This window comes from Paralichthys olivaceus, chromosome 1 (genome assembly GCF_024713975.1).
Source record: "Paralichthys olivaceus isolate ysfri-2021 chromosome 1, ASM2471397v2, whole genome shotgun sequence".
Classification (NCBI taxonomy): Eukaryota; Metazoa; Chordata; class Actinopteri; order Pleuronectiformes; family Paralichthyidae; genus Paralichthys; species Paralichthys olivaceus.
The window spans coordinates 25,071,250-25,090,247 of record NC_091093.1 but is presented as its reverse complement, the minus strand read 5'-3'; the positions used below and the strand labels follow the sequence as shown (position 1 = coordinate 25,090,247).

General features: G+C 40.3%; 3 protein-coding genes and 1 long non-coding RNA gene across 4 annotated transcripts; 2 read left to right on the top strand and 2 right to left on the bottom strand.

Moving 5' to 3' along the window:
• Positions 1–755: 755 nt before the first annotated feature.
• tmem208 (transmembrane protein 208) lies at positions 756–5,525 on the bottom strand. Its single transcript, XM_069525841.1, has 6 exons — positions 5,319–5,525; positions 3,574–3,669; positions 3,267–3,326; positions 3,035–3,171; positions 1,580–1,664; positions 756–1,432 (listed from the first exon to the last, which is right to left on the bottom strand). The coding sequence occupies exons 1-6, from the start codon at positions 5,322–5,324 to the stop codon at positions 1,295–1,297; spliced, it is 522 nt and encodes a 173-aa protein (XP_069381942.1). The 5' UTR covers positions 5,325–5,525; the 3' UTR covers positions 756–1,294.
• Positions 5,526–6,487: 962 nt separating this feature from the next.
• slc39a1 (solute carrier family 39 member 1) lies at positions 6,488–11,403 on the top strand. The gene is made up of 4 exons (XM_020099560.2): positions 6,488–6,767; positions 7,903–8,033; positions 8,650–8,958; positions 9,785–11,403. Exons 1-4 carry the CDS (start codon positions 6,653–6,655, stop codon positions 10,136–10,138), a joined length of 909 nt encoding a protein of 302 aa, XP_019955119.1. The 5' UTR covers positions 6,488–6,652; the 3' UTR covers positions 10,139–11,403.
• A 2,282-nt stretch (positions 11,404–13,685) lies between these two features.
• Positions 13,686–15,391, bottom strand: LOC138411063 (uncharacterized). Its single transcript, XR_011243702.1, has 2 exons — positions 15,257–15,391; positions 13,686–14,167 (listed from the first exon to the last, which is right to left on the bottom strand). It is a non-coding gene; the product is annotated as an uncharacterized lncRNA (long non-coding RNA).
• On the top strand, positions 14,042–18,399 carry rlbp1a (retinaldehyde binding protein 1a). Its single transcript, XM_069529324.1, has 8 exons — positions 14,042–14,135; positions 14,906–14,946; positions 15,296–15,424; positions 15,548–15,752; positions 16,883–17,061; positions 17,201–17,359; positions 17,448–17,558; positions 17,632–18,399. The coding sequence occupies exons 2-8, from the start codon at positions 14,938–14,940 to the stop codon at positions 17,776–17,778; spliced, it is 939 nt and encodes a 312-aa protein (XP_069385425.1). The 5' UTR covers positions 14,042–14,135; positions 14,906–14,937; the 3' UTR covers positions 17,779–18,399.
• The last annotated feature ends 599 nt before the right edge of the window (positions 18,400–18,998 follow it).

The window sequence follows — 18,998 nt, the reverse complement described above, 5'->3', positions numbered from 1 at the left end:
TGGTTACACTGAATTACATGACTTTGACGATTGTTTATTTCTCAATTTCACATATACCAAGCAAAATAAATTGGTGATTTTTGTATTAGACTCAGACAAAAACAAATAGTGATGTTATTGTTACTTTTTTCACAATTTGATGTTTAATAGATCAAGTAACTGATTAACCTAAACATAATCATTTGCAGCCCCAAAGCTGAGTTATGACATGAAAATAGATATAAACTTTAAGTTGCTTTTAAAGCCAGGATAGACAGATGGAAAATCCTTGTTACAGGAGCAAATAATGGCTTCTCAGTAGAGCTCATTCCTCCGCCAAGTTCAAACAGTGCTTAAAATCTCAGAGTTATAATAAGACACACACATTATTTCCTACAAAATTGACAAATGTTAAAAAAAAATAAAAATAAAAAAGAGCCCTATCTCACAATTTAAGGAAAATGATAAAAATACGTGGATCCGCTCCTTTGATCAGATCCACTGTAAAAAAAAAGTGATGGCTTCCCTCCTGGCCAATACCAGAGCAATGTCTGTTGACAAAGTGTTTATGAACCAGTGAAGAAAGACATAAACTCATTAACTCACACATCCTCAGTCGTAGCTGGGGTCCTGCTCAGGCTTCATTTTTCTAATGAGATAGAAATATCTTAATTGTATAACATTGCTCAGCACATTAAGTCATGACTCAAGGGACCTGGTTTAAAAAAAGGTTACACAGAGAGCCTGACTGAAAGAAATATTATTCTGGAAAGACATTGTGATAAAGATTTTTATTGCAAAAATGTTCCTGGTAAAAACTTGATTTATAACCAGTGGTTTTTACCAACTCACAAATGAAAACGCTCAGTTGTGCAACGAAGGATAAATGAATTCTGTCGGTCCAGAGAGTTAAACTACAAAGATGCTCGATGAAAAAAGTGGCACTGACGGAACAAATTCAGTTTGGACTCATTTGGGTTGTTGGTGGTAAACGGGGTGTAACTGAAAGGAAATCATCAGGGGGGCAGTGTAACGGGATCTTACAACACAAAAGCTCTTAAATCTCAGCATGAGGACAAATGATATTTAGACAGTGACTTAATCTAAACAGGGAACATTTCATTTCATAATTTAAGGAGAAAATTGGATTATAAGAGAAGGCAGGAAGAAAACATGGAAAACAAGATTCCACTGTATCAGATTTGGATTGAGTTTAATTTAATAACAAAATTTCTTCCTTAATAACTTATGAGTTCCTAGCTATCTGTATATTAGATTCTGTGTATAAAAATACTGCTCCGTCTGCTCTGCACCATCAGAATCTCTTCATCTGTCTGCGCTCTTGTCTCCTCTGCTTCTTCTCATTCACTTCCTCTGGCACTGATGGGCTTTCAGCCATAAACCAGGGGCCCAAGAAGTTCACCCATAGCAGGTGCAGGGCACGGGCCGGGGCCTGACACACACACACACACACACACACACACAGGACGAAGATCAAATTATCAGACATAAGGAAAACAATTAAGCAGAAAAATATCAGCTATCTCATAAGAGTTATCAAGGGAACCAGACATAGAAAAACATGAAGAAAAGCTCATACCAGCAGCCAGAGGTACCAGAAATAAGAGGAGATTATGCTGAGCACTTGAACTATGGCTGTGAGCAGGATGACGTCCTTCAGGTGCCTAGAACCAGAACACAAAAACACACAGGTTAGAAATTGTCGCTGGTGCACACAGCGGCAGCTCAACATCAAGTGTCTCTGTTGAGTTTGATTAACTGTGGTTTATTTCACCAGAGACACTTTTAGATTAAACAAGAAAATGATATATGACAGTTAAAGGTCCAGTGTGTAACATTTAGGTGAGAGGGAACTATTGGCAGAAATTTACTGTAGAATAATCCTCATGATGTTTTCACTAGTTTGTTTCATCTAAACTGTATGAATTGTAGTTTTCTTTACACCAGAAAAGGCCCTTTATATTTACATACATTAGTCCAGACTGGACAAACTAAACACCTTTTGAGTTTTTATGAAAACTGAAGCTGCCACAGGTTCTCTTTCCTGTTTGGAAGGAGAGGGTGAGGTGAGGGGTGTTCAGCTGCAACATGAAACTTCAACACTAGATATCACTAAATTCTACACACTGTACCTTTAAAATAGTCTTTGTGCCTTTTATAAAACTGAATAAGGAGAAACGAGGATAAAACATTTTCTTACACAAAAAACTCAAAACACAAGATTTAACACAGAAATAAGATTAAACACATGCGGATTAAACATACAAATAAAATAAAGGTTAACTTAATAACAGAAAAATATTACACACACATATATAGAGTAAAGGTGCAGGTAAATTATTGCCACAGGATGTAAAGTATATTGTGCATTTGAGTTCGAGTTCACTGATGTTTGTGTTCACCAAAGTTCAGACAGTCAGACTGGTGGGAATTTAATGAATTACAATGAAACACTGCCATCATACTATGCTCTTCTGGTAACCATATACAGAATTAATAAATACAGAATAACGAGATCCTGAGACTAAAATATTTTTCTTCTCACAATAAATTCTCGTTATAGGAACACTGTCCCTGGTTGCCTTAGCACTGACTGATGCAGATTTTTACATTTAACATTGTCACATCCAAATGAATATATAAATTTGATTTTTTTTTGCAGTGGAGGAGGGTGAGTGGTGTTTTGTCTGCAGAGCTTCCTGTCTGCAACATGTTTCATCAATCAGAGGGTTAGGACAGACTGAATGTAGCCTGATAGGTGAAACCCAGGGCAAAACAAATCCACCAGCCGCTCACGATTACTCACAAGACGTATCATTGCTGTGAGAGCAAAGTAACATCTGACAGCGACATCAATACTTAATGTATGTACACTGAAAATCTGTTTTTCTTTTCCAGACAAACCACCTTCACAGTGACCCTTTGCATCTTGTGTTCTGCATCCACAAACCTCTCACTTTAGTGCCCCCCCCCCCCCCCAGGATAAACAACAACATGCAAAAAGAATCCTGTCTGTAATGTGGAGTTTACTTACTCTGCCATTCCCTGCTCCATGTTTAGGTCTATTCCTCCGTCCAGTAGACTTCCATCCTCAGCAAACACTGGCTTGGCCATCGCAGACATGGAGCGGTAACTCCCAACATATACGGCGAGTGCAAACATGAACAGCAGCTACAGGAGCAATACAAGGTTTAGGGCCAGGACGGACACTCGCATGAGATTTGTGAATATTAGGATTTTAAATTGTCTTGATCAAACAGACTCACCCATGTTGAAAATGTAGATGAACTGTAGAAAACCAAAAGATTTACGGTAGTATATATCGCCTACGGTGAGGAGCAGAATAGAATAAAAAGAGCTTCAGCCACTAGTCAAATCATCAATTTATCGATCAACCGAAGAGTTAGTGTCAGCTATTTTATTAATTGATCAGTTTGTGTTGGATCAAACCTGATCCAGTGAGAACAAGGACAGAAACAGAGAATAGTTCTCAGTGAAGTAAAGAAGATGTTATGAAATGTCACTGATGCTTTCCTCTTCACTGAGCAAACAACACAACACTGGGCTTCTTACATTAGCTCCGAGGACGATTCTAATGTAGAACTTCAGAGTCGCCTCGTTCTCCTCGTAGATCTGCTTCTTTCCCTTCGTGCCAACTTTACCTTTGGGCTGTTGAATGAAACACAAAAAGCAGGTTCAGCAATATTCGTGTGTTCTTCAATCCCAAACACTGACAGCAGTAAGATATCTTTCAGACATGCTCTTCTTCTGGTTCTTGACCAGACCTCCTGCTTTCTGATGGGGGGACATTTTTATAAATATCAATAACTCTTCACTTGTGTGAATTTTGTGTCTTCAAGGGATTCGATTTCTAGAGCCAGTTAGAAATAAAAACCTAAATCATTAAGCAGCATTCATGTAACTTTGGAAATAAAATCAAAGTGATACCATTTAATTATAGATCAATACCAGAAAAATCACCAAAGTTGTTTCGTTATTCGTCTTTTTACCCTTATCTACATTCAGGCAGTTCAAAAATAGAACACATCCACTGCCACAATAATTCTTCTTCAATTCAAGAAGGGAATTATTGCCAGCTAAAATCAATGCAACTGCCATTTTTGTGTTTTCACAAATGATTAGGTGGGTTTCAAACAGAGGTTAATATGATGTCTCACCCACTGTCAGTCATTGTGTTACCTGCTGAATCACAAGGTTATTTCAGAATGTTGGACAGGAAGAAGGACTACACCATTAATACACTGAAATGAAATGAAGCTGAAGTACATGTATTTCTTTATTTTGAAGGGAACTGAACTTTTCATGACTTCTTCATGGCCTCATCGGCTTCACTAAGACGACACCAGTGTTCCTAGAAGTTGTTAAAATATTATGTGGACCCATCAGGCTTATTGTAACTGAGACTGATCTTTATGAATTCATCTGTCGGTGTAGGAACGAATGGAGAACAGGACTAGAGGCGAATAGAGAACAGGACTACAGGTGAAAGGAGAACAGGACTACAGGTGAAAGGAGAACAGGACTACAGGTGAAAGGAGAACAGGACTACAGGTGAATGGAGAACAGGTGAATGGAGAACAGGACTACAGGTGAAAGGAGAACAGGACTACAGGTGAAAGGAGAACAGGACTACAGGTGAATGGAGAACAGGTGAATGGAGAACAGGACTACAGCTGAATGGAGAACAGGACTACAGGTGAAAGGAGAACAGGACTACAGCTGAATGGAGAACAGGACTACAGCTGAATGGAGAACAGGACTACAGCTGAATGGAGAACAGGACTACAGGTGAATGGAGAACAGGACTACAGGTGAAAGGAGAACAGGACTACAGCTGAATGGAGAACAGGACTACAGGTGAATGGAGAACAGGTGAATGGAGAACAGGACTACAGCTGAATGGAGAACAGGACTACAGGTGAAAGGAGAACAGGACTACAGCTGAATGGAGAACAGGACTACAGCTGAATGGAGAACAGGACTACAGGTGAAAGGAGAACAGGACTACAGCTGAATGGAGAACAGGACTACAGCTGAATGGAGAACAGGACTACAGGTGAATGGAGAACAGGACTACAGGTGAAAGGAGAACAGGACTACAGCTGAATGGAGAACAGGACTACAGGTGAATGGAGAACAGGACTACAGCTGAATGGAGAACAGGACTACAGCTGAATGGAGAACAGGACTACAGCTGAATGGAGAACAGGACTACAGGTGAATGGAGAACAGGACTACAGCTGAATGGAGAACAGGACTACAGGGTTGTAGTCTCAACATGTGTGTGATTCTCTCACCGCCATTCGTCTGTGACCCGCTGCTGCAGCTGTTCGCTCTTCACATGAAACTGTGTGTGACGCTTCTTCTCTCGGTCTCCGTGTCACTGCATTTAAAACACCGAACACAGAACCACGAATCCGCCTGCGTGAAGTCTGTTAGACCACATCAGCACTCGGCGATTCCTGACACTACATTTCCGGCGCAGGAGAGTAACGTCATCAATCCGCGGTCGTCATGCGCGTGGGGCAGAGCGCGAGAGCGGCTCACAAAGTTGGTCACACAGTGACATCTGCTGTTATTATTTTATTTGTTCTTATTATTTTAATTGTATTATATTTTTCATCAATCCATTATTTGATCTTATTTCATTATATTTCTTTTCAGTTTGTCTTATCTTACTTTGTTTTATTTTCCTTTCGTCCTTTACTATAATTGTATTCTATTTTGTTTTATTCTATCTTATTGTATTTTCCATCCATCTATTATTTTAGCATATTGTGATATAATTTGTTTCAGTTTGTCATGTTTTATTTATTGTCCATCTATCCATTAATTCAATTCGATTAAATTATATTTTCCATCCATAATGAAAGAGCTGAAATCCTCATCCTTGGAAGTGAGGATGTAAACACAGTATTTAATATAGTAAATAAACATTCAGAGTTCACAAGAGTGAAAGAAAAATGAGAAAATAATAAGATAACCTCTTAAACTCTAAAACTGCTTCTCAAGTGAAAGCAATACGCTTCTGTAAGTATGGAAGCCCATTTTTGCTGCAGTGATGAAAAAAATAAAGATCCTGTAAGTTATTATAATGAGAAACTTTATAATGAGACTTACTAGTTTATAATCATGATTGACCTGACGAGTGTGAGATGTATAAAGTGATCAGAGTAAAGTAAAAACAGTGTTTGACCACACAGTGTCAGGAAAGAGCCAGAGTACCTGGCTGCAGATGAGATGATTGTCCGTGCTACTTCAGGACCATTTTTAATGAGCCGATGTAAAGTTGATTCATCAAGTCTTTAAAAACTCTCCAAATATTGAATTGTTAAAAAATCTGCTTCCACACATAAGAAATGAATGAAGTGACAGCAAAGTATTTCATTACAACATGAATGCAACCAATCCGACATGTGCATCACATGTTTCCTCTTTCCGCGTTTTCATTTCTTTGACCCTCCTCGGCCACCGTACTGAACCACTTCCCAAACAACAACATGACGGAGGCTGCTTCTTCTGCTGTCTGTGCATCTCTCAGTGTCTGCGAGCAGGAGCCGGTTCGTGCTTCACAGCTTCTCCGATGATAGTGAGACGAACTTGAGCCGACAGTGAGACGGGCAGATAAAACATGGAGTATCTGCTGCAGGTGAAAATAGGCGCTCTGGTGGGTTTGCTGCTCCTGACGCTGTTTTTTGGATCCATCCCCGCCCGCGTCAAATGGTTCAGACGCACAAATGGAACAGGTTCGTGCGTTAGTTTTGATTGAGATGTTATATTCATTCATTTTGCAAAGAGAAATCTCCAGCCTCATTTGAACACCTCGGGTCAAGGTGAAGTTATTTTCTATTCTTCTTTTCTTAAGAATACTTTTATTTTTACGACATCGACGCCGAACTAATAAAGGAAAGTCGCAGATTCGTGTGCATTATTCATTTCTATTGTGCGACGTGTTAGTTCCCACTGAAACACGAGTAAACCTTAAAGTAACAGAATTTGAAATGGAGTCCGGTGCATGAGATTCTCTCTTCCTGACTTAATCACATTTCAGGTGAAGATAGTGTTGCTGTGTCGACGTTATAAACATCTGCTGATTTTATCAACTGTGACCTAGAAACCATTAACGACCTGATAACAGCTACCAACACAGCACACTTCATGACAGGGTGGGCTTCAGCCATTGATCAGAAACCAAACACTCTGAAGTGAAGAAGCAAGTAAAAAACACAACCATTGTTTTAATGCTGTTGGTTTAATCTAGTGCATGATGGGCTGACACTGTTAAATACTTATTGTCCAATTAAAGTGTCACTGTGGTTTATGCCAACATCAAAATGTAATGTATACATTCTTGACCACATTAACAAACCCTGCTCTCGCCCCTGGACCTGAGTCACCTGATAGGGATGAAGCCTGAAGCAGAAATTCTTCCAGACACATGGTCACAGGCTGAGATGGTAAACTTTGGCCCCTTCATAAAAAAAAAAAAATGGAAGTGAAAGTAACATTTGTGCTGTTTTGAGTCATTGTGGCTGCTCAGGATGTGTCACATGATCTTCCTTACAAGTTTTTTTCACAGTGGAAGGAAGGAGGCTCAATGATTTTAGGTGTATCATCAATATTTCAGCGATAGGGTTATTAGGGATTTTGTTCGACCAGTTGATAACGAGAAGTTAGAACATGTAAAATATTCCATTATCCCACAGAGAGAATCATTATACATTTTCACAAAACAACACTGAGGCTAAAGTTTAAAAATGTTCTGTTTTATTGTTTTATCATGATTATTCAAACTGCTTTTATGTGAACAGGTGTGTATTGCACTTTATGCGTGAACTGTGCTAGACAAATAAAGTTTGTCGTTATTGTAATCATTTACAGAAACCCATCGCACAGTTCTGAGTCTGATCAGCTGTTTTGCCGGTGGGGTTTTCCTGGCAGCATGTCTGCTCGACATCATTCCAGATTATCTGTCAGACATCAACACAGAGCTGGACAATCGGAATGTGAAGGTACGTCCAAGTATGAAGGGATTTGAACAAACCTAGTGTCAGAAAATAAAGAAATAAAGAAATAAACAACAAAAATGATGATTGTTTTTTATTGGAAATGTGTTAATGATTGAGTCTATAAAAGTGTGAATGCAAATTCTTCAAAGTCCAAAACCCCAAAAATATAACAGAAAATCTTCACTTTTGAGAATCTAGAACCAGAGGAGGTTTTAACCTGATAATTGACTTAAACAATTAATCCATAATCAGTGATTAATGTTGTTAGTCATTCGGTTAATTGACTATATCAAAACACAGAGATTACATCTGTGTGTGTGTGATAAATGCACTCTATCTATTCTGAAGTACAAAAAGAAATGGCGTTGCATTCTCTGCTTTATTTTCTTAAGGAATAAAACATTGGCCTGTTTTTGTGAAAGAATGAAAATAAATGTTGGAAACAAAGTGATGGAGTTATTAATCTTTCACAGTCTTAGACTTTGATCAAATGCACCTTGTTATAGGAGTATTTGCTTTGCCAGATCTTTCCTCTATAAAAAGATACAGTTCTGTAGTCTGTTTAAATCTCTGTTCAACAAATGTTGACTTGTTAAACCTCTGTCTCGTTCTCGAACAGACCAGCTTCCCTCTTCCGGAGTTCATCATGGCCTCCGGCTTCTTCATGGTCCTCATACTAGAGAAGATGGTCCTGAACTGCCAGGACATAGGAGGGGCCCAGGAGGAGAGGGCCCCCCTTATATCGGACAACAGAAACGGGCACGGGCACGGACACGGAGCGAGCACTGATCTGGAGAGCAGCGGCCACCACGTCCATGTTGACTTTCAGGCTCATTCTCCGTTTCGTTCCTTCATGCTCTTCCTCTCGCTTTCACTCCACTCAGTGTTTGAGGGTCTCGCCATCGGCCTCCAGAACACAGACTCAAAGGTAAGAAGAGAAGGTACTTCACCTGCTCTTAAAGTTAAAGCTGCTCTTTCAAAAAGAAAACTACAACATCAGCAGCGTGGATGTTTTTTTTCTCTCTTTTTTTTAACCATAAAACTCACCAACGATTTTTAGTCATTAACAAGTTAAAACCAATATGGATTTTTTAAGGGAGTAAAACATTAAAAAATAGCCAATGATTCTTAAGAGGTCATTATTAAAACCCTGATATCACATAAATGTAATTGATTCATGTCAATGGGATTTCTTTTAAATAAGGTTTTCCTACTTTTGGAACAGAACCGGGAAATTCCAGTTTGGCTCCCGCTCGACTGTCTCATCAAACGTTATCTCTCTGCTTCTTCATGATTTATCGCGTCGCCTTAGGAGAGCCCAGTTCAAATGAAGTTGAAATGATATTTACATGAGCTTCAGGAATTCTGAAGAAAAAGAATCTCACTGTGAGGCTTATGGTCACAAGACGGCCTCAGCAGTCTCTCTATACTCAAACTATATCAGTTTCCCCTCAGGACCTTTCAGTACATCTAGTTTTAAGCTGTATGTTTGTTCAATTGGAAACTTATTTAATTAATAAATACATTTTAAAATGAAATGTACACAAACAAAATCTTATCTAGAGTCCTTTGAAATTATAACATTTTCTAGGTACAATTTAGTGATCAACACAATCATTTGCTCACTTTGAATTTTCTCGACATTTACCTGCTGTATTCTCACCTGGGCGCATTTTCATTTTCTCCAGAGTCTCCAGTGATGGCTTCGTCATCGACCATAATAGAAAAGTATAATACTGTTTTGTTTTCTGCAGGTGTTAGAGATCTGCATCGCTATACTGGTCCACAAGAGCATCATCGTGTTCAGCCTGTCTGTGAAGCTGGTCCAGAGCGCAGTTCGGCCACTGTGGGTGGCTGCTTACATCGGAGTGTTCGCCATGATGTCGCCTTTAGGCATCGCCATCGGCATCAGTGTGATGGAGGCCCAACTAGCAGCCGGAGTGTTGATCCAGGCCGTCCTGGAGGGGCTCTCTGCGGGGACGTTTATTTACATCACCTTCATGGAGATCCTCCCACATGAGCTAAACTCCCCCGGGAAGCAGCTTCTCAAGGTGTTCTTCATCCTGCTGGGCTTCAGCGTCATGGCAGGGCTGACGTTTATAGGATGAGATCTGTGGCCTCTGGACTCTCTGGTACGACTCCTGCAGCTCCCGCAAGCTTGTTTGTAGGTTTACTTACACACAGTTAAAATAAGTTTTTATTGTGCAATGGAACGGTTGTTGATGTTTTAGTGATTTCAAAATACCACAGATTTGTGTACATACAAACATTTTTTAAAAGGATTTTATGTTTAGAGGATCCAGCTGCTTGCAAAAGGTTTGGTACACAGAGGAAAGAAGTGGTGCATCCTGAGTGCCCTTATTTTTCACTGGTCGTGTTTGGATACAAACCCACTGTCACAGACCTTTGTTACTATGGAAGGAACCACTGGAAACACAAGGTCCTGTTGTATGAATGATATGTTTGTATGTCACATGATTTTTAATGTTTACATTTCATTGAAGCACGTCTGACAGCATCTTGTTCCCAAAAAGAGTTTGTGCCTTCACTTTGTGTGGATGTAGTTTCCAGTCTTTGGCTGCTTTTAAACATTTGACATTTCTTACATTTTTCCAGTTAACTGACTCTGATGCTTCTTTTTTTTTTTTTTTTTTTGCACTTTTCCAGTAAATAATTGCTCAGTTCCAGTAATGAGCTCAGATAATTCCATCCTCTATTGAAACAAGCTGATAACTGTTATTTACATTGTACTGACCCTCGTCCCAGTTTAGTCCACACTGTCCTTCCACTTTATCCACTGTTTTACATTTGGAATGTGGACTGAAACAGAAGCTTTAAATTCTTTAAAATCGACAGTATTGAAAGATAAAGAATTCATTCTGCAGACTGATACATGTGCACGCACCCGTACAGCACAGTACATACATGTGCCTTCCTGTCCGAGGCTCGGGACTATATTTTTTGCGAGCCACACAATTTCTAAAATTACCATAATGATTATACACAGGTGCACTGAATTTACAAAAACTGGATTATGAATATGAATGTTTATTTGTGACTGAAATTTTAAAGCGTCTCTGTTTAATCTCAAATCCTGTTTTAGTTTGTCATGTGTTTTCTGAGCAGAACAAATATCAGGAAGTTGGATTGTGTGGGTTTACACTCAGCAGCTTTATTCAGACCAATTCAAACTTGACACCTCTCGGACTGATGAAACGATCAGGTTTTACTTCTGCTTCCAAACTGATACCGTCATGTGTAGAAATCCACCGCACGCTATTTTGTGCCTTATAATTATTCATGAGAGAGAAGACTTTGTTGTCTGTTGTGTAAACTTGATGAGAGTAAAGATAAAAGAACAATTTTCCATCTGCTGGTTTGTTGTGTGCATCCATCCAACCATTCTTTATACCACTTATCTTTATTTATACCCATCAATCAAATGTTAGGTGGATTTAGAAAATAATAATAATGATTAATACACAATACATCTGTCTTACTTGATGTAGACATACTTGAACTATTATTTCAATTTACTGAAATTACTCTTTTGTTTATGTATGTTACACAACTATTTATTTCAATTCAATATTATTTGTATTGCACCAAATCACAATATACATTATCTCATGGCGTTGTACACAGTAAAGTTGAGACTGTACAAAATTATAAAGAAGCCATAACAGTTTCCACTAAGCTCTCTGGAGAGAAAAAAGATGCCATTGGAAGATTTCTGCCACTAGATGGGAGTGTTTATCCTTCTCCACAGGGGGGCAGGATGTTAGAAGATATTTTAACTTCCCATGTCCCATGAGCACTGTTAAGAAAAACATGTTTGAATAATAATGATTGTTTAATCTATTGAGTTTTATTATTATTTTATTTTCAATATCTTAGTTTTAATTAAGCTGCTTTGGTTTCAGGGTCCTGGTATTATTTTATTATTATTATTGAATATTGTGTGACTCACAATCATGACTCAGTGAGTCACCTGGAGAAGGAGCTTCGCTAATGTTAGTGTCACATGTGCATTTCCCACAAAGACCATTTAAAACGATTTGTCTTGTAGAATATTCCTGTGATTTCAAGTCTCAGTATTTGTTGTTATTGCTTGAAACAACTTGAGCTTCATCCAAACAGTGAAACAGAAGGATTCATAATGTGGAGGAAATGACACTGAATGCGTTTGTTTTCATGCAGGCCGAGCTGTCGGCTCGCAGGGTGACATAACTGGCAGGAATCCCTTCACATCAAAGAACTGCACCAGAGACAAAAACACTTGCATGGCCACTTCCTCGGTGAAACATGGAGGCATTGTTAACCCCTGGTTGTGTCTGCGCAGGGAATAGGAGGTTATTCATGAGCGTCCACTAATGAGAGGAGCTGATAAAGGAACAATGAGAGAGAACAGTACGTCTGCCAGTTCTGGATGACAGAGGCCTCAGTGTGTGGAGGAGGGAGCAGAGCTTTGACGCTTCCTCCGTTCACCCACAGCTCATTAACCTCTTCCATCAGCTCGGCGCCCGCGCTCTCTGCTCCGTCAAACATGATGCAGATTGCTGATGTGTTCGCAGCCCACATATAGGCTCTGCTCTTTCATGCTGCGAGGGCATGAAGGGAGAGACAAATATACAAGCCTGGGTTAATTATGGAAAAATTTCAGTTGCGTGAATAAAAAGATTATTCCACAAATTAGATCAATGCACAATTGAACGCAGTTGTCATTTACGTTTTAGTTTTTTCATACAGATTAAACAAATTGGATCTAACATGGTGATTAGTGCTTTAGAATCTTTTTAACCAAAGTTTGGACGGATTCCAGACGAGCTGTCTCCAGTCTCAATGCTAAGCTAGGCTAACTGTCTCCTGGCTGTGGCTTCACATTAACGGACAACTATGTCAAACATGAAAGTTGTATTGATCTTCTCATGTAACTCTATAGACGAGATAGTTAATGGAAACATTTCCCCCAAAAATATTTAAGTATAAAATTTGCAAACTCCAATAGAAAAATGTCCAGATCTAAATGGATCATTAGCACAGATTCAAGTGGAAACAGATGTAGTTTAGCAGGTTACGTGAGCCAGAGTCATCATATTAGTAATTAACAATCTTCAACAGTTGATTTGAATCTACTTTGACCATAGTTTGGTCCATATCCCATCTGCTAACATGGAGGAGGTGGGTCTACGACCTAATCTGCAGCCTGTATAGGTTCGGCTTCATCTTTTTAACTTTAAAAACTTTAAAACCACAAATGAACCTAAGTGGATCCCCAGAGTCAGTACGATTCATCCTCTGGGGATCATGAACACTGTGGCTAAAATGTTCCCATCTGCAAGTAGACGAGACATGAGATTATTCGTTACTGACTCTAGAAAGGAGCCATGTGTCTGATGTCGTGCGATCATGGATGAATAATCGATGATCTGGGACCTTAAACGAGTGGTTCCCTCTGGAGGGGTGTAAAGAATGTGAGGAGAGGAATGTGTAGAAGTGTGAGTTCTCCCTCGCAGGTGGTCGTGTCTCTCACGAGTCAAATCCCACCTTTCATGTCACATGACGGGGTCAAGTCTGAACGGGACGTTAGAGAAGGTGGTGAGAAGAAAATATAATATATGATGCATAAGAGCTAAATTATAATCTAAGTGGAGGCTGAATGAAAAACAGACTTTTATTGAATTCAAATTCTTCAGTTTCCCCTCAAGATACTTTCTTGGGCTTCAAAATAAAATCACATCTGATACAAATGAAAGTGTTTTTGTTGTGTTTTTCATTTCAGTCACGTGTTCGTGATTTCTTTGTGCATCTTTCACCTGTTTATATGTTTTCTGTAAGAATTCAGTGATTTATGTTCTTTTCTTATTGTTGTTGTGTTTCGCAGCACCAGAGTGAGTCTCAGGCCTTTACCACTCTACACCTCTCCCCCTCCACTCCCACACGTCACAGTTTGCATGATGTAGATTATGCCGCTCATTGTAATCCACTGTGTCGTTTTAATCCTACTCTGAGTGGCGTTTTCGGTGACTCCTCCCCTCCTGGTCGTCTCTCCTCCCGTTGTCTCCTCTGTCACTCTGACTGCACCTCTCATCCCCTCTGCTGAAGGTAAGGCTGCTCAGCTCTTTAGTTCAAATCATCTGGGAATGAAAATGGTAAAAAAATGTTTAATTCTAAATAACTGGTGAAATGAACAAATCTAATTTTTATCTTTTTTAACTATCATCCACTGAAATGAGTGAATATGTTGTAAAGTGTGTTTGATGCTCTGTATTTGAGCTGTTATATTGAATGATATACACTAATTAAGTGTCCAGTAAATGTAGCTCTGCTTTCAGGTTGCAATTAAATTTATAATAAACTGTGAGTGCCTCATTAAGTTAAAGCAAGAGTTTAGTAACTGATTTAACAAAAATCAAATACATAATAATGTTGGAAAACACTTTTCAAATGTTCACAGTCCTTTCTGCTCATCTGGACATACTAATATTACAATAAGTTGTTTTGTAAAAATATACTGGAAATACTTAAGAAACAATGTGGGATAGAACAGTTTTATATGAGAACAGTGCTCAGTAGATATCAACTGTTATTTTACCTGTTATATAAGAGGATGTCTGCTCCACTGAAGAGTAAAGAAACCACTCATCATGTTCAATATCTGGAATATATTGTTTTCATCCTACAACACCTGTTGTGTTTCTGGAGTTGATTTATATAGATTGTGCCATATATCAGACTTCTGATCCCAAGACCTTAAATTAAAAAACCTTCACAACATTAACAAACTCTTGTGTGGAAGGTTTTGAAAGAAACGACTGCAGACTCAGTTTTGATGTAGCTTTGTTCTGTTTGTGCTTTTCCTTCTTCCTTCTCAGTGTCGCTGAAGCTGCTGAGAGACGCTACAACCATGGCTGCTGTGAGTTTAGTCACTTAAGTGTCATTTTGTCACGGGCTCCTAGTTCACCGGCTGAAAACCTGTGTTGAAAGCATCGGGATCCTGGATGTTGGACCGTGCTGCTTAATGCTGTTATTGTGCCACTAGATGCTGCAGCTCTCTGGGATGGAACCTTAAGCTGTTTTTAAGAAGTGGCTTTCGAAGTCCTTTCTGTAATCATGTGAAGCAGATTAAGCAGCCGTTCACTGGGGTGTGTCGTTTGGGGTCTGCTGTAGCTCAGCTGGGTTGTGGGACCTCAGATGCATGTGTTTTGTTGTGGATAGTCAATTACCTGCACAAGCTTGTGTGATGTTTTCTGATCTTCATGCAGACTGGATCTTTCCGTATGGTGTCAGAGGAGGAGCAGGCCATGCGCTCCAAGCTGGAGCATTTGACAGTGAAGGATCATGGGCCGGTATTTGGGCCGTGCCACAAACTGCCCGGTCACACTGTGCAAAAGGTACAAAAAGACTATGAGAACGTACAGATGAGTTCAAATCAGAATATCTAACAGTTCCTGGAGACCACAAGATCTCAAGTGTTGTTCATTGTCCTGCATTTTGTTTAATTATTTCTCCCGAAGGCAAAGGACGAGCTGAATGAGACGGACGAGAGGCGGGCGTCATCGCTGAAGGACCTGCGGGCCATGATGAAGGAGAGGGCGGCCGAGGGAGACAACCTGGCCAAACTGATGCTGGAGCGTTTCGGGGACGAACCCGACTCTCTGCTGCTGCGCTTCCTCAGAGCTCGCAAGTTTGATGTGGTCAGGGCCCACGATCTGATGAGAGGTGAGGGACAGAGGAGACGGCCTGTTAGTCCACGCAGCTTTATAGCAATAACTTCTATTTAAATCATATATAAAAGTGTTTCTTTTTACCATATTATTTTGGTGTCCATGTGTTTTTATTTTTCTTCAGTCTCTGCTACTGTGATTGAGCGTGAGACCTCTTTTGTGCTCCCCGTTTGCATGAACCCTGCCCATCACAGGACCGGGAGGCATATGTTCATTAATTGGGGGCATTGAGATGCTTCGGACTTTCCCTGACAAAGAGCTCCTTTGTGTCCAAATAGGACAGCAAGTTTACTTTTACTTGTGAAGCCACAGTGTTCTGCTGGGAACTGCACACAGCGCCTCGTGAGCTGATTGTGTTTCTCTGGGAGGAGAGGAGCTGAAAAAGCAGAGATCAGGCCTCTGACTTTCATGAAATGCTTTCATCATTTCATTTACTAAAAATTGATATGGCAGGAAAAAAGAACAGCTTGGAAAAAGATGATGAGGAAAATGTTTCTTTCTACATTTTGCTATCGTTATTTGATTATTTGGTTCTCACAGAGAAAAAACATTTGTGAATATATTTGTAGAACACATCACTGTTAGAGGGGAATGCAATTTTTTAATCAGGATCGTTTTTCTAACGAGGCTATTCTTCTTTCAAGTGATGGGTGAACTTGTTCTGTTGTGTTAATTACCACACACACACACACACGTAGATGGACTTTCTCATATGTGCACACATCACATTTACTGTGGGTTAATTGGTGCGTCGAGGCTTAGTGCAGCACTGTAGATGCATTACGACAGTGGTGTCATTGTGTTGCTCACTTCAACAAGCAGTTGATGACTGTACACTGAGACTTTGTGCACTGATGAGAGAGTTCAGCTCACGTGCGGGTCGATGTGTGTTTTTGTGTGTAGTTGAATAAATGTAGCAACTGTCCTGAAAACTTATTGATTTAGCGTCTTGACTCGTAATGAAAATATTTGCTGCTCTAATATGAATTATTTTGTGTCAAATGGGTTTTACAGCAACATGAGCTGCTCTAACTGTCAGTGGTCATGTGATCAAAAGGGGGGAACTATCATCTGCCAAAACTAACTGGCCCTGGGTGAGTCTAACTGCTGGCCCTCGCTCTGCAGGTTACGTGCGCTTCAGGAAGGAGTACCCTGAACTGTTTGAGAACCTGACCCCTGAGGCGGTCCGCAGCACCATCGAAGCCGGTTACCCTGTGGTGCTGCCCAGCAGAGACAAGTACGGCCGCGTGGTCCTGCTCTTCAACATCGAGAACTGGGACCTGGAGGAGATCACGTTCGATGAGGTAGACGTGCCACTGTCACTTTTAAAGTCTTTTTGCTGCAAGGGTTGTTTCCACTTGTTTTTCCTTATAAAATGAATAATTTGAACAACTATAAACACAAAAGTCTAAATGTGTGTGTGTGTGTGTGTGTGTGTGTCAGATCTTGAGAGCTTACTGTGTGATCCTGGAGAAGCTGCTGGAGAATGAAGAGACCCAGATCAACGGCTTCGTCCTGATTGAGAATTTCAAGGGCTTCACCATGCAGCACGCCTCAGGGATCAAACCGACGGAGCTGAAGAAGATGGTGGACATGCTGCAGGTCAGTCTGAAAATAAATAACTGAGAATGTCTTGCTGTCCAACCTCAGAAAGTGTGAACCTTCACATCGTCTGTGTGCTCTCCTGCAGGACTCCTTCCCTGCCCGTTTCAAGGCGGTCCACGTCACTCACCAGCCCTGGTACTTCACCACCACGTACAACGTGGTCAAACCCTTCATGAAGAGCAAGCTGCTGGAGAGGGTACGAACAGTTACTGTCAGTTTGTACTTACCACAGTTTTCCTCTCATCTGATCGAGTTGCATTCTTCCTCAGGTCTTTGTTCACGGCGACGAGCTGGACAACTACTTGAAAGACTTCGATGCCGACATCCTTCCGGCAGACTTCGATGGAAAGGCGTCTGTTTCCGACAACCAGGCCATCGCCACCAAGCTTTTTGGCTCTGAAGACACTGCTCTCTGAAAACACATCTCAAACCCTTCCCCCCAGATGCTTCTTCTGTGATCAGATCAGATGTGTGGTCTAATTTGAAGCTAGGTTTATATTATTATAATTCAGGTAAATAAAAAGAAGAATCTAGAGTTAGGAGCAGGGATTTGTTTGCAGAAGAGTAACACCGGCGATAGAAGCGGGAACAGGAAAGGATGTTTAGATGTTACAAAGAGAATAACTGATGGTTATTGTTTGTGATTGTAGAGTTTTGCTCCACCTCTTCGTTGCACCTTTACAAGACGAACGATGAGAGTTGGTCACGTGACGACGTAGCTCACATCCAGACTGAGTTTGGTTCGGTGCCCTTTGCCTTAAAACTGAATTTCAACATACAGACCAGCCTTGTGCCTACAGTCGTGTCGGATGAAGGAGTAAATGATTGCGTGTATTATTGGAAAGGTATAGAGAGGGTAAACTGATGATGGATAAACCTGCATGTGATTGTTGTTTTAGGAGCAGGGGCCTCATGACGCATTGCCATGGCAACCTTGTCTCCACAGCCTTGTTCAGATGCCTGATGTACCACAGAGATTCGTTCTGACAAAGTGCATTTGATTTTCAAATTTTCAATAAAATAGTTTTTTGTCTGTGTTTCTGTAGTTTTATGTTTTATGTATTTGTCATTCTTATTGTTTGTTGTGCTAAATTCTGTGTTTCATAGCAAGACTACCAGGGTAAACCAGGATGTCCTCATTCAATCACCTGTCCCTCAGACTTGCTGTGTTAAGTCAGGTGGGTTTTCATGACACACTGATCTCCCCCCGATGATTCTTTCATGAGCCAGTTTGCTGTTTAATTTGAAATCAGCTGCACCTGTTTCATATTTAAAACACAATACAAACATGGCTGTAACTTCAAATCTGCACTTTCATATTTGTTTCCTCTTTAAATGCTCTTTCATAAAATTAAACAACAAATAAAACCACATCTTTAAATCAAATATTCAAGTTTTCAGCCGTGTTAGACTCTTTATGAAGATGGACGATATAACAGTGGCCTAGCGGCTGGCTGGCTGAAACGTCATGATTGACAGCTGAGACTGATCCCCGATTGGTCAAGCACGTGTCGGCCGGATCTCGACACCAGGTCTCCATCTGCTGATGGTTATTGCATAGACTGACTTTTCACAAGAGGGCAGTGTTAGTCTCTGGAATATTCACGAATAGACACGTTGTCCATTTTTATAACTA

What these genes read in the sequence shown, in the direction of transcription:
- tmem208 (XM_069525841.1), bottom strand. An exon ending in CATCTACATTTTCAACATGG is followed by an intron (nt 3,172 to 3,266) that starts GTGAGTCTGTTT and finishes TTGCTCCTGTAG; the next exon opens with CTGCTGTTCATGTTTGCACT. An exon ending in TCTGGTACCTCTGGCTGCTG is followed by an intron (nt 1,433 to 1,579) that starts GTATGAGCTTTT and finishes TGTGTGTGTCAG; the next exon opens with GCCCCGGCCCGTGCCCTGCA.
- slc39a1 (XM_020099560.2), top strand. Translation starts at nt 6,653, where the DNA reads ATGGAGTATCTGCTGCAGGTGAAAATAGGCGCTCTGGTGGGTTTGCTG. An exon ending in CAGACGCACAAATGGAACAG is followed by an intron (nt 6,768 to 7,902) that starts GTTCGTGCGTTA and finishes AATCATTTACAG; the next exon opens with AAACCCATCGCACAGTTCTG. An exon ending in TCCAGAACACAGACTCAAAG is followed by an intron (nt 8,959 to 9,784) that starts GTAAGAAGAGAA and finishes TGTTTTCTGCAG; the next exon opens with GTGTTAGAGATCTGCATCGC.
- rlbp1a (XM_069529324.1), top strand. An exon ending in GGCCCACGATCTGATGAGAG is followed by an intron (nt 15,753 to 16,882) that starts GTGAGGGACAGA and finishes CTCGCTCTGCAG; the next exon opens with GTTACGTGCGCTTCAGGAAG. An exon ending in AGAGCAAGCTGCTGGAGAGG is followed by an intron (nt 17,559 to 17,631) that starts GTACGAACAGTT and finishes ATTCTTCCTCAG; the next exon opens with GTCTTTGTTCACGGCGACGA.